At 43.5% G+C, this 14,344-nt stretch overlaps 1 protein-coding gene across 3 annotated transcripts in view; it reads left to right on the forward strand.

The window, feature by feature from the left end:
• The window catches only part of LOC109848541 (B3 domain-containing protein REM5-like), a 46,422-nt gene continuing 35,986 nt past the window's right edge, over positions 3,909 to 14,344 (forward strand). For 2 of the 3 annotated variants that reach the window (XM_020418097.1, XM_020418099.1), the window contains exons 1-3: positions 3,909 to 4,088; positions 4,173 to 4,539; positions 5,550 to 5,674. In XM_020418097.1, the coding sequence (XP_020273686.1) occupies positions 3,921 to 4,088; positions 4,173 to 4,539; positions 5,550 to 5,674 (660 nt within the window). In that variant the 5' untranslated portion in view covers positions 3,909 to 3,920. The remainder of the gene's footprint in view (positions 4,089 to 4,172; positions 4,540 to 5,549; positions 5,675 to 14,344) is intronic. The other variant, XM_020418098.1, reaches the window with a different exon arrangement.

Consider the following 14,344-nt stretch of genomic DNA (forward strand, 5'->3'; position numbering starts at 1 on the left):
GCCCTAGAAGGGAATGGTTCTCCAGTTTTGAGAAGCTGGATAGTGGTGTGGTGTACATGGCTGATAACCGTGCATGCCAGATCCTTGGGATAGGAAGAATTCGCATAAAAATGTTTGACGGGACTGTTAGAGAGTTAAACGGTGTGAGATATGTTCCTTCTTTGAGAAAAAACTTGATCTCGATTGGAGCTTTGGTTGGAGAGGGTCTGAAGGTTCGTGTTAAGGACATGGTTCTCGAGATTGCGAGAGACTCTCGTATTTTGATGAAGGGCGTCAGGAGAAATAACCTGTATTACTTGACTGGAGGTATAGTGGCAGGTGGAGAGCTGACGACTTCTGTTGATTCGACTAGACTGCGGCATTTAGGGCTTGACCATTCCAGTATTGATTCCTCACATAGATTGAAAGAGGGTGCGAAGACCTGCAATTTGAAGTCCAGTGAACATGTTGATGTGAGCAACAAGACCGAGGTGAAGTGTGGCACCTCTATTCACCGTGCTAAGGGTCGTTCTGGAGGAGTTCACGTGGATGTTTGGGGGCCTTCCAAGGGAGCATCATTGGGAGGTAATAGGCGTTTGGTTTCCTTTGTTGGTGGCTATTCTTTGGAGAAAGTCCTAGTAGTATCCAACAGATTGAAGAAGTGTGTGATAGACAGAAAGGTGAAGGTACTCCATTCTGGTGGGAGGTACAAGATGGACCTATTTCTGTATTGGAGCCGAGCTCACGGTATTTCGAGATACTTCGTTGGAAAGGAAATCTTGAAACAACTAGATAAGATGACAAATTTGGAGAACCATGCCTTGCTGGAGGAGGATCGGTGTTTGTGGTCGAGCAATGGTTTGCAGAAGAGTTTCTGGACAGAGGCTTCGACATATTTGGGTCATCCTATTAAAGAGTTGTCAACTGCTGTGATTGAAGGTAAAACTTCATTAGAAGATAGGTCTGGTAGTGTCACCTTGGTTTAAGCTTCGATAAGGGAGCTATTTGACTCTCAGCAGGTGGAGAGTTTTGAACAGAACTTAGAGGTATCGCAGCGGGTGGAGAATGATACTACTCCACATTGGGTGAAGATTACTCCAGATCATTCTGCATTGGTTGGGATTCCAGCTGAGGTGACACGGCGCGGAAGTCATTTGGATTCGGATGCAGATGATGAGTTGGGTTTTGACTCGAGTGCAGCTGATAGATGCAGTTTGGATATGACCATTGGTTCACCTCAGGTGGAGGTGTTTGAGACCATTGGAGGTGCTATCAGCCGCAGAGTTGATGATATTGGAGAAGGGTTGCGAACTCTTCTATTGGATTGAGGTCATTAGCGGACATTTGGGTGAACTACGTTCGGCTTGATTCCTTGGGCAAGAGGATACGTAGGCAATCTTTATGATGCAGCCGAGTTTTGGATTTTGATGGGGGTGAGATCGATTTGGTGAGTTGATACTGACATTTGGAGAGTGTTTGCATTCTCATTTGGGTTCTCAGAAGATAAAACGTGAGGGTGATTTCTTTTGTTCCCTGGACAAAGCCCAAGACGTGTGGGAGGCTAGCATGAGCTAGTGGATTTTGGAGGTAAACGCATGAAGGCTTGTGTGTGGGGACCACGAGAAGCATGTGAATGCAAAACCCACGTGAAGAGATGGAGAGCTGGGACAAACCGCGTGGGAGGCTATTGCCCAGCGGGTTTAGGAGTGCTTCGTGAAGAGATTGCCACAAACCGCTTAAAAGTTGTTGGTCCAGCGGATACAAAGAAGGCCCACCCGAAATAATTGTTTAGCTGCTATAAATACCCATGCTAGGGTCCTAGGTTTCGGAGTGCAGGAGCTAGGAGTTAATTGACGGCTGTCTTCATTGGCGGTGCAAAAGAGGAGTGCAAAGGGGCAGAGAGCAGAAGAGCATTGGCGGCCGAGCAGGTGTTCGAAAGGGTTCTCGGCTGTGGGTTTTTTTTTCTGCTGTAGCAAAGAATTTCAAGAGGAGTTTTCTTTGTAATCCTTTTGTGCTTTTGTGAGAGATTAGAGAGTTAGTTTGAGGGTTTAGTTCGTGGGATTGTAAACCTTTTGTATTCTCTCTCTAATAGTAGATCCCCCCTCCTTGCCCCGTGGACGTAGGCAGTTTGCCGAACCACGTAAATTTGGTTTGTTTGAGTTTGTGGCCATTGTAATAGTTTTTAGGATCCCTCGACAGGTCAGTCCTAGAACTGATGAGAGGAAGAGCCGATATCCTACTTTGTTGAGATATCCGCATCAGATTCTTGTTTCCTTGGTGAGACGAGAATTCTTTTTGATCTTTCTCTCTTATTGTGCACCAGAAACTCTGCCGAAATTTCCGCTGCGCACAACAAGTTCTTCCTCGGTGCTCTTCACAAATCTAGACTCTTTCTCAGAGATGAATTGAGGTTTCTTAATTTTCTTATAATCATAACTAGTTTGATGACTCTCTAAAAACATCCATGATAAAGGTCGTATGTCGTTCTGTTCAAGTTCTCGCTCCACCTTCTTCGCTAGACGAACCATAGCGGCTAAGGTGAAAGAATCTTTTAAAGACACTTGATAGTGCTTGTAGTTAGAAGGTAAGAAACAATCCCTCAATAATTTCTTCATCTTTTCCCACCTTTCGACCTTCGGCTTTCCTTGACGAGATCGATTCAGACAAACATATTCCCACCAAGCTGAAGCTCCACCTTTGAGTAGGTAGGCCACCAATTTTAACTTACGCTCTTCTCGGATCCCTATATACTCAAAGAATATCTCTACTTCTGCAATCCATTCGAGGAAATTTTCGATATGAAGTTGCCCGTTGAAAGATGGCAAATCCATCTTCATCTTGAAACATCCAGCGTCGTAATTATCCCTTCGTCGTCGGTCTCTACGATAAACACCGCGGCATGGGGGTGCATAGGGATCTTCCTTGCTGTCGGATTCATCATAAGGAGTCAGATCACGTCGTTGGCGACCATCAACGCGATTTTGAACTCCCATCGGGTTCAGACGCTCCACTGCCATCATAAGTCGCTCTATGACAGCCCTCATCTGATCACCATTGGTCTTCAGTTGATCTACGTCGAACCTCAGCACATCGAACTCAGTTCGAGGAATAGGGGCTTCATCACCTGCCATCAGGTCAGAGGAACAAGGTTCTGATACCAATTGACGCAGCGCGGAAGTAGTAGCCTCGGAATCCACCAAAGGTGTTCTCTGAATCCACAAAGAACGATCTTCGAATCCATGAAGAACTTCGAATCCACGAAGAAAATGTTGAAAAGAGAAATTTTATTGATGAAAAATTATTCTCCTTTGGGGTTACATGACTCTTCTTAAATAGAAAAATAAATAAAAGTCCTACTAAGACTAGAATTATAAAAATAGAAAGTATCAAATAAGACTCCTAGTAAGACTAGAATTATAAAAAAAAGTGTTAAATTCTATCCAAAAAAGACTCCTTGTAATAGAGAAAACAAATCATGAATCAAAATTGATTTTGTTTTCTAATCTAATTTGACTCTAAAATTAAATTTATTTCCTAATCTAAATAAACCTCAACTCAGATTATGTGTCCTACATCAATTTTGGAGACGTCCACCGAGAGGATGTTTTTTTTTAAACTTAAAGAGGCGTGGGAGTCTAATTTAGAAAAGCTATGATTAGAATCTTATATAATACAATTAAAGAAGCTTTAGGGTCTAATAGGGGAAAAAAAAAGCGTACCGCCACTTTTTGTTCAGCTCGCTTGGCTTTTGCCTGCCATCTGAAATGGCGCGAAGCGCAAGTCCCTCACGAGTCACCACTGGCTCTGTCGTCAAACTAGTTGACAAAACAAATTAACAAAGCATCCAACTTTTCCACTAAATTCCAAACACTGACAAACCAACAGGTGTCAAACAACAAAACCCAAAAAACTAAAACAAAAGTAAAACAACGCGAGCACAAATGCATCGTCTAGGATTTATACCCCCATTACTTCCCCAGCACCCTCTCTCTCTCTCTCTCTCTCTCTGTGTGTGTGTGTTATTTGCTCAAATGGGCAAGCCCAAGCTCATGTCAATGGCAGCCCCTTCTTTTTTCAAGGTCATGTTCGGCGATTTCAGAACCAAATTGGTAAAACCCACCTCACCGTTGCGTTATCTTTCCCCCCGATTTATTTATCTCTATTTTTTATTTTATTTTTGATTTTTGATTCAGAAGATCCCGCCGTGTTTCAAGAAACATCTTGGAAAGTCAATCATGCAGAGGTCGGTGCTTCGGAGCTCGGCAGGCCGAGAATGGGAGATCAAGATGGGGACTGTCGATGAGCAGATTTTCTTTCAGGATGGATGGGACCGCTTTATATCGAATAATTCGATTAATTTGGGAGATTTCTTGGTTTTCTTTTATGATGGTGATGTGGGTTTTGATGTTAAGATCTACGGGACGAGTTGCTGCGAGAAAAGAGATGAATTTGATGTGAAGATCGAAGCAGAGTCAGAAGAAGATTATGACGCTAAGAGACCAACGAAAGTCATTAGAAGAAAGGCCAAAAAGATCACAGTAGACAAGCCGGAAGGGAGCGGTGAGTGATTTGTGATGGTTGTTATGTTTTACAAATTGGACACTTCGCAAATAATCATCTACATCTTCTTCAGTAGCACTTATCACCCCTCGACTAGTTCATTTATTGGCACTTCGCCTTGGGGTCGAACATTTGAGAAGTGCAAATCGAAGATAACCTCATTCTCCCCAACAAGTTTAAAAGGGTTAAATTGTTGATAGACCCCTGTACTATCGGGGTCCTGTTGTTGCTCTGTAGTTCTATTGTTGCAAATAGCCTTCCTTGGTGAAAATTTTCTTCTCTTTTTACCCTCAAAATTATTATTTTTGGACTAATAGATCTCTTGAGGGTTGAAGTGTAAAAAAAAGAGTTCACTCCAGGCTCTATCTACATTTGGATAATATCATAGGCAGCGACGGAGCCATAAACTTTATCTTGGGGGCCAATATACATAAGTGTCTCTTATTTATTTCATATAAAAAAACAATACTGATGTCCCACCATTTTTCTTTTCCATACAAAGATATTCATGATAGAATCCACACGTAATAAGTCACACCGTATATAAAACAATAAAACAAATAGAAGTATGTAAGAAACCACTTTCAAGTCTGAATAATGTCACACACATCATCACTTGTTTTGATAACTAGCTAAAAGCTTGTTAAACTCTTAAATAACAAGAAAATAAAATTAATTAAGAAGTGAGTCATCCATAGAGGTCATGGGAAGTCCAAAATTGAGGGAGGCCAAGCTCCTGCCCACGCCACAACCCCACCCAACCCCCAAAAGAAAGGGGGGAAGTGTATGTAGCTCCTCAAAAATAGAAATATAGCAATAGTATAAGCGGTCTATCTGCAGTTAACCCAAATTGAAAATTGAGGGAATTACAACTGTTAGTAAATTACTTGAGGAGTCATGAAGCGCTACTGAAGGTATAAATAAGGGTGTTATCTGCAATTTACGCTTACAAATTTGTTGATAGCGTTTATTTCGTGATGGTATTTATTTTTTGACTTTGTTGTTTGTAGAAACGTGCTATAAGATTTTTAGAGGGGCGAAGGTGAGTGACAAGGCTATGAAAGCTGCATGTGCCTTCAAGAGTCCTCATCCTCACTTCGTTACTACTTGCAAGAGCACACCCAGCTGTTACATGGTTGGTTGACTTATTCCTTAATATCTGTAATTGTATTTGTTAAATAGTCAAAGTTCTTTCTATTTGTGCCTTTCATTCTTTTTGATAGCTACGTTAGACCAAAAGGCCCTTGCCACTACACACAAACTCTAAAATTTTAGTGAGGTTCAGTTTTATAATTTTGTACTTTAACATGTTTCCGGAGGTTGAGCACTCTTTTAGGGGACGAAACTTGGACTCATGGAGTAGTATCTTTTCTTTAATCCACTTCAAATTCATGCCCAATAAGACTTGTATATGGGTTGCTCTGATACCATGTCAGAGGTTCATTCCATTGCACCAAACCTCTTCGTATGGGAGAATCTTTCTTGATCCTAGAGATCTCTTCTTCTTAACCCCATTGAAGAATTACAGGAAATCAACAAAGGAATCAGCAGGTAGAAGCCAGACAGATCAGCGGTCGACCGCCGCGATCGACCGCCAACGTGCACAAAGCCTACTGGGAATCGGAGCTGGTGGCGGTCGACCGCGAGACCTGTGAGGTCGAGCGCCGCGGTCGACCGTCGATGATCTGGGCTGGACCTTTCGGTTTTTGACCCGTTTCGTTTCTGAGTTGTATATAACTCAGAACCTGATTGTTTAGGGTTATGCAAGAACGAATTTGAGCAGCCTTGAAGAGAGAATAGTTGCATCCAATTGTGGGAAAGTTGAGAGAGATCAAGAGCTTTGTTTTAGGGTTTGATCTGAGAGATTTGTAACTCTACTTGTATTCTTTGATTTCTAATAGTAAGAACTCCCCCCCTCATTGCCTCGTGGACGTAGGCAACTTGCCGAACCATGTAAAATTACTTATTCTTGTTTTTGGTTGTGTTTGCATATTAGTTGTGATTAGTTCGAGTTATTGTTCGTGTTGCTCAGAAAGCTTCCGCCGCGCACAACAATTGGTATCAGAGCTAGATCGATAACATGGGAGATGCAAGCACGTCAGGTTCGTCTCTTACAAAGGCGATACAGAGTCTGAGCATCAATAACACAAAGATTGATGTTCCGAAGTTCGACGGCAAGATCAATTTTGGATTGTGGAGGTGTCAGGTGATGGATGCCTTGGATGCACAGAATTTGGAGGAGACTCTTGAGTTAAAAGAGAAACCCACAGAGTTGGAGGATAAGGTTTGGAGAAAGATGAACAGTAGAGCTTGTGGTGTTATTAGGTCATGCTTGACGCCGGATCTTATTTACGATGTTATGAACGAGACGTCGGCGAAGAAGATGTGGGAAACACTCAATGAGAAATATCTTACGAAGAGCATTGAGAATCAGCTTCACTTGAAGAAGAGATTTTATCAGTTCAAGATGAAGAGGGGAGTTTCCATCAGGGAGCATGTCAACAACTTTACTAAGATACTTTCAGATATGGCCAATGTTGATATTATAGTTGAGGATGAAGACAAGGCGATGCTACTTCTGTGTTCGTTGCTCGAAGATGATTATGGTACGTTCGTTCTCATTATGATCAATGGAAGAACTACAATCAGCTACAAGGAGGTGACCTCAGTTTTGATGAATTATGAGTTGAGGAAGAATGATGGTGAACCCTCCGAGAAGGTATCGGGAGATGCATTAGCAGTTCGAGGCCGAAATCCAAACCGTCACCAGTTCAACCGCTCAAAGTTAAAGAATAGGAGTACCTATAAGAGTGTTGGTAGAAATCAATGTCGGTATTGTAAAGAAAAAGGATATTGGAAGATTGACTGCCCAAAGTGGAAAGAAAAAGCCGGGAAGAATAAGAAGAAAGCTGCACAAGCTTCAGAAGTGAATGTTGCAAAAGCTATTGGTGAGCATTCAGATTCAGATTCTTCAGGCTATTCATGCCCTGCGTTACCGTCAGTTTGCTATGCGGATTTCACGGAGTGGATGATGGATTCGGGAGCTACATATCACATCTGTCCTAAGAGGGAGTGATTTTCTAACTTTGAGGAGCTGGAAAGAGGGGATGTCGTGCTTATGGGTAATGACCACGTATGTCCTATTGGTGGTATTGGTTCAGTCCGGATTAGGATGCATGATGGTTTAGTGAGGAAATTGAAGGAAGTGAGGTTCGTGCCACAGTTGACGAAGAACATCATTTTTCTTGGGACTTTGAAGGCAGCAGGATATCGAGTGATCTTAGAGGATGCTGCAGTGAAGGTCACAAAGGGTTCTATGATGGTGATACGAGGTGTAAGGAAAAACAACCTATACTACTTGAAGGGCAAGACAATTACAGGGGGTCTGGCAGCTTCTATTACTACAGAGGAGGACACTACCACCTTATGGCACATGAGACTTGGACACACAGGTGATAAGTCCCTACAGTCATTGGCAAAACATGGGCTATTGAAAGGTGCTAAGACCTGCAAGATGGAGCTGTGTGAGCACTGTGTACTGGGAAAGAAGACTAGAGTGAAGTTTGGCACCGCTGTTCATAACACCCGAGGTACTTTGGATTACATTCACACAGATATTTGGGGTCCTTCTAAGAACACATCTCTTGGGAGGGCCAACTATTTTATCACTTTCATTGATGACTATTACAGGAGGAATTGGGTATACCCGATAAAGCATAAACATCAGGTTCTGGATATTTTTATGGAGTGGAAGAAGAAAATGGAGCTGCAGACAGGTAGAAAGGTGAAGACTCTACGTTCAGATAACGATGGAGAGTACAAGAGTGATCTGTTTCTGCAGTTTTACCGGGATCACGGTATTAGAAGACACTTCACAGTTCGAGAGACACCGCAACAGAATGGGGTGGCTGAGAGATTGAACCGTACCTTGTTGGAGAAGGTGCGGTGTATGATGACACAGAGTGGATTGCCTAGATCCTTTTGGGCCGAGGCGGTAGTTTATGTGAGCCATCTCGTGAACAGGTTGCCGTGCACTGCGATAAACGGGAAGACTCTTTTGGAGCGTTGGTTTGGTTCGGTGGCTAGTGACTATGAGTCGCTTCGGATATTCGGGTGTCCAGCTTATTATCATGTCAGTGATGGTAAATTAAATCCGAGAACGAGGAAAGCAGTCTTTGTGGGATTTAGAGATGGAGTCAAAGACTTCAAGTTATGGGATCCGCAGGACAAGAAGATAGTTATTAGCAGAGATGTCATGGTCGCATATGTATTATCAGTGGAGATCGTTGACGATATGGTTTCAGTCACATTCAGGGAGGCAGAGTCTAGTCCCGATTCGATCAGGTGGAGGAAAGCTATGGAGGAGGAGATGCGGTCTCTTCAGAAGAACGATATTTGGACATTTGCACATCTACCTAAGGGTAAGAAGGCTATAGGTTGCAAGTGGGTATATGCGAAGAAGGTGGGATCTTCTATTGGGGACATAAGGTTCAAAGCCAGATTGGTTGCCAAGGGATATGCACAGCTTGAGGGCATTGATTACAACGAGGTATTTTCACCCGTTGTGAAGCATTCGTCTATACGGATTTTATTGGCGTTGGTGACACAGTTACAGTTAGATTTGGATTTGGTCCAGATGGATGTGAAGACAGCCTTTCTACACGGTGATTTAGATGAGGAGATCTACATGACACAACCACAGGGTTTCAAAGCTGCAGGAAAGGAAAATTTGGTTTGTAAGCTGAAGAAGTCTCTTTATGGTTTGAAGCAGTCACCAAGACAGTGGTATAAGAGATTCGACGGCTTTATGATTGGCCGAGGGTACACGAGGAGCCCATATGACCCATGTGTTTATATGCACAAGCTACAGGATGGTGAGCTCATATATTTGCTTTTATATGTTGATGATATGCTTATTGCTTCCAGGAATTCTTCAGCTATTCGAAAGCTGAAAAAGGAGTTATCATCCGAGTTTGAGATGAAGGATCTTGGAGAGGCAAAGAAGATATTGGGTATGGAGATCGAGCGAGACAGGGTGAAGGGGAAATTGAAGCTTACACAGAAGAGCTACTTGCAGAAGATGTTGAAGAAATTCAGCTTTGATGGCAATGCAAAAGCAGTTAGCACACCATTGGCTCCCCACTTCAAGCTTTCAGCGTTGATGTCACCTGTTTCAGTTGAGGACAGAGATTATATGTCGAAGGTCCCATATGCTAGTGCAGTAGGTAGCTTGATGTATGCGATGGTGTGTACGAGGCCAGATTTGTCACAGGCCGTGAGCATGGTATCGAGATACATGCATGACCCCGGGAAGGGTCACTGGGAGGCCGTGAAGTGGATTCTACGGTATGTTCGAGGCACCGTGGATGTTGGTTTAGTGTTTCAGAAGGATGAGAAGGACGGGCAGGCTTGTATTGGTTATGTGGATTCAGATTATGCTGGAGATCTTGACAAACGCCGGTCTACGTCAGGTTATGCTTTTACATTGGCAGGTGCACCTGTATGTTGGCGTTGCACGCTTCAGTCCACAGTGGCTCTCTCTACTACAGAGGCAGAGTATATGGCAGTTACTGAAGCTATTAAGGAGGCTTTATGGTTGCGTGGATTATTGGAGGACTTGGGGATTGCACAGGAGACTATTCATAAACGGGAAGACTCTTTTGGAGCGTTGGTTTGGTTCGGTGGCTAGTGACTATGAGTCGCTTCGGATATTCGGGTGTCCAGCTTATTATCATGTCAGTGATGGTAAATTAAATCCGAGAACGAGGAAAGCAGTCTTTGTGGGATTTAGAGATGGAGTCAAAGACTTCAAGTTATGGGATCCGCAGGACAAGAAGATAGTTATTAGCAGAGATGTCATGGTCGCATATGTATTATCAGTGGAGATCGTTGACGATATGGTTTCAGTCACATTCAGGGAGGCAGAGTCTAGTCCCGATTCGATCAGGTGGAGGAAAGCTATGGAGGAGGAGATGCGGTCTCTTCAGAAGAACGATATTTGGACATTTGCACATCTACCTAAGGGTAAGAAGGCTATAGGTTGCAAGTGGGTATATGCGAAGAAGGTGGGATCTTCTATTGGGGACATAAGGTTCAAAGCCAGATTGGTTGCCAAGGGATATGCACAGCTTGAGGGCATTGATTACAACGAGGTATTTTCACCCGTTGTGAAGCATTCGTCTATACGGATTTTATTGGCGTTGGTGACACAGTTACAGTTAGATTTGGATTTGGTCCAGATGGATGTGAAGACAGCCTTTCTACACGGTGATTTAGATGAGGAGATCTACATGACACAACCCCAGGGTTTCAAAGCTACAAGAAAGGAAGATTTGGTTTGTAAGCTGAAGAAGTCTCTTTATGCTTTAAAGCAGTCACCAAGACAGTGGTATAAGAGATTCGACGGCTTTATGATTGGCCGAGGGTACACGAGGAGCCCATATGACCCATGTGTTTATATGCACAAGTGTTCGCGGGAAAAACCGTTGCTTTCTTCATTAATGATTCCATTGTACACTCTTGTAATAGTCTATCGATTACAAAGATCCGGTCTTTTTATAAGATCCGGTTACAACGAAAATCAAATTGAAAAGAAATGAAAATTACAACTTTGTTTCCTTGTTTGTCGAACTAATCGCGAGCTCCTGTTTTTCGGTCGCTCGCTTTTGTGGGTTCTTTGCCTGCGCCGGGGTTGTTTACCGTGGACCACCGCGCGATCTAGATCCGGTCGGATCTACGCAGTACAACGGGTATTATTTCACCAAGGAAATAATAGCCGGGGAGGATTGTTTCACTAAGGAAACAATCGTCCAAGTCTCGGGATCTAAGACCAATCTTAGATCCGGAGTGTAGCAACGTAGATCTGAGATCCGGTCCTCTCGAACTCCTGCCTTATTTGGCGTTGATGATCGTCGAGCACCAGATCTGGATGTGCAAGTCCTCGAAGTCCCAAAGCTTGAATCTTGTTAAGTTCTGAGTCTTGAGTTTAGCAGGGCTTCGCCTCTCCAAAATTTCCAACCCTTCAACAAATGAACCAAGGGGGCCTATTTATAGGCTCCCTTTACTATGCCCGCGAAATGACTATAGTTCTCCACAACCGGTTCAGTGTTAACGAGCGACGATGTGATTAGGCAGTAAATCTGATTCCTGATTTGGCAGTAAATCTGGATCCTGATTAGGCAGTAAATCTGATTCCTGTTTTAGCAGTAAATCTGGATCCTGATTAGGCAGTAAATCTGGATCCTGATTAGGCAGTAAATCTGATTCCTGATTTGACAACTGTCGGCCACCTCTGGGTGTTGTGGTTTTTGCCGTTTTTTCCGGTCTCGTGATTCGGTTGATTTAGATCCCGATTTGGCAGTAAATCTGATTCCTGATTTGGCAGTAAATCTGGATCCTGATTAGGCAGTAAATCTGATTCCTGATTTGGCAGTAAATCTGGATCCTGATTAAGCAGTAAATCTGTTTCCTGTTTTAGCAGTAAATCTGGATCCTGATTAGGTAGTAAATCTGGATCCTGATTAGGCAGTAAATCTGGATCCTGATTAGGCAGTAAATCTGATTCCTGATTTGGCAGTAAATCTGGATCCTGATTAGGCAGTAAATCTGATTCCTGATTTGGCAGTAAATCTGGATCCTGATTAGGCAGTAAATCCGATTCCTGATTTGGCAGTAAATCTGGATCCTGATTAGGCAGTAAATCTGATTCCTGATTTGGCAGTAAATCTGGATCCTGATTAGGCAGTAAATCTGGATCCTGATTAGGCAGTAAATCTGGATCCTGATTAGGCAGTAAATCCGATTCCTGATTTGGCAGTAAATCTGGATCCTGATTAGGCAGTAAATCCGATTCCTGATTTGGCAGTAAATCTGGATCCTGATTAGGCAGTAAATCCGATTCCTGATTTGGCAGTAAATCTGGATCCTGATTAGGCAGTAAATCCGCTTCTGAGTTCGAGTCCGAAACTGATCTTGATTCGATCGTGATTCGTCCGAGTTTGTCCTTGGTTGGATCACTCGTTGACTCTTTAACACTTGGCTTGATTCCAAATGCGAACGGATGTATTCCGTTGCTTGCGTGCGATTCGTCGATCTCGTCGCCTCGTTGGTTCGTCGGTTTGTGCCGAGCTGTGCTAAGGGACCTATAAGCAATTTTATATGCCTACAGATACCCCCTCCAAAGTATTTCAGTCTCGTTCTTTTATAGAAGAGTCTGGAATACTTTGGATATGATTGTCCCCACCTTCAGTCGGTGTAACGGGACCTTGGAATGGCTTCTGTTCTTGATTCCTTCAATCCTTCAGGCTATTCGGTGCTTTGTCGAATGTCTGTAAGGGTTCCGGTGCTGCATTTATTGTCTGACCGTTGTCGGAAATTCGAACTTGAAGTCAATTCCTGGTTTTCTGATTTTTAGCTCGTGCTTGTTGGTTGAACACAGAACTGACCCTCGACTGTCGGCGTTGAGTCTTTATTTGCGACGCGTTGTCCGGCGTAGTGTTGTTGAGTTATCCTTAAGAATGAAAATATTCTCCAGGAACTTCTCAACCAACAATAGGGAATAGTTTATACTCGTATACCTTATTGGAGTATTAAGAAGCAGTTTAACCTCATGCACTGTTGGAGGATTGAGGAGCAGTTTATACTCATATACTCTTCGGAGTGTTAGTTCTTTCATTGCAACGCATTGATAGGCGTTGACCTAGGGTTACGCGTTGTCCGGCGTTGACCTAGGGTTTTGAACGTCGTACGTTGATTTTTTGATCGCAACGCATTGACTGGCGTTGACCTAGGGTTACGCGTTGACCGGCGTTGACCCTAGGGTTTCGAACGTCGTACGTTGAATTTTTGCTCGCAACGCGTTGACTGGCGTTGACCTAAGGTTACGCGTTGTCCGGCGTTGACCCTGGGGTTTTGACCGTCGTACGTTGACCTTTTGATCGCAACGCGTTGACTGGCGTTGACCTAAGGTTACGCGTTGTCCGGCGTAGACCTTAGGGTTTTGAACGTCGTATGTTGCTCAGGTCACGAGACCAACTAAAGAAGCTGATGCGTCAGTGACTTTCGTATTTATAGGATTTTTGGCAAACCCTCAGCCATTAACGGGTTTGATGAGCCTTTACCGACTACCGTTTGAGTCGGGCTAGCATGCGGATTGTTTAAGTCCGTTCCGCATGTGACGTTACGCTAAAAGAGTTAACCCTTTTAGTGCTACGATATTGAATACGTAGACTTCGTCTTTCTTACGGGAATAGACTACCCGGCGACGCGTGTTAGGCGTTGACTTTAGGATTTTTGGCTAATCCCCAGCCTTCAACGGATTTGATTAGCCTTTACCGACTACCGTTTGAGTCGGGCTAGCATGCGGATTGACGAAATCCGTTCCGCATGTAACGTTGTGCTAAGAGAGTGAATTCTCTTAGACTTTGTGCTATGATGTTGAATACATAGGCTTCGCCATTGTTACGGGAATAGGCTACCCGGCAACGTGTATTAGACGTTGACTTATCCCTACTTAGGCTTCGGGATGAGATACCCCAGAATCGAACTCTGGTGTCTTTTTCAATCGGTAAAAGACTAAACCGGCGACACGTGTTAGGTGTCGACATATCCTTTCTTAGGATTCAGGATGACATTCCCCATGCGTGTAAGGCATGGATTTTGGTGTTATTAATAACAACCTGTCACAATGTTGAATATGTGAACGGGTGTTCTTTTCAACGGTTTAAGAACTAACCGGCAGCGCGTGTTAGGCGCAGACTTATCCCTGCTTAGGATTCGGGATAAACTTCCATACCTGTGAGGCACA

The sequence above is a fragment of the Asparagus officinalis genome, chromosome 7, assembly GCF_001876935.1.
Source record: "Asparagus officinalis chromosome 7, Aspof.V1, whole genome shotgun sequence".
NCBI lineage: Eukaryota > Viridiplantae > Streptophyta > Magnoliopsida > Asparagales > Asparagaceae > Asparagus > Asparagus officinalis.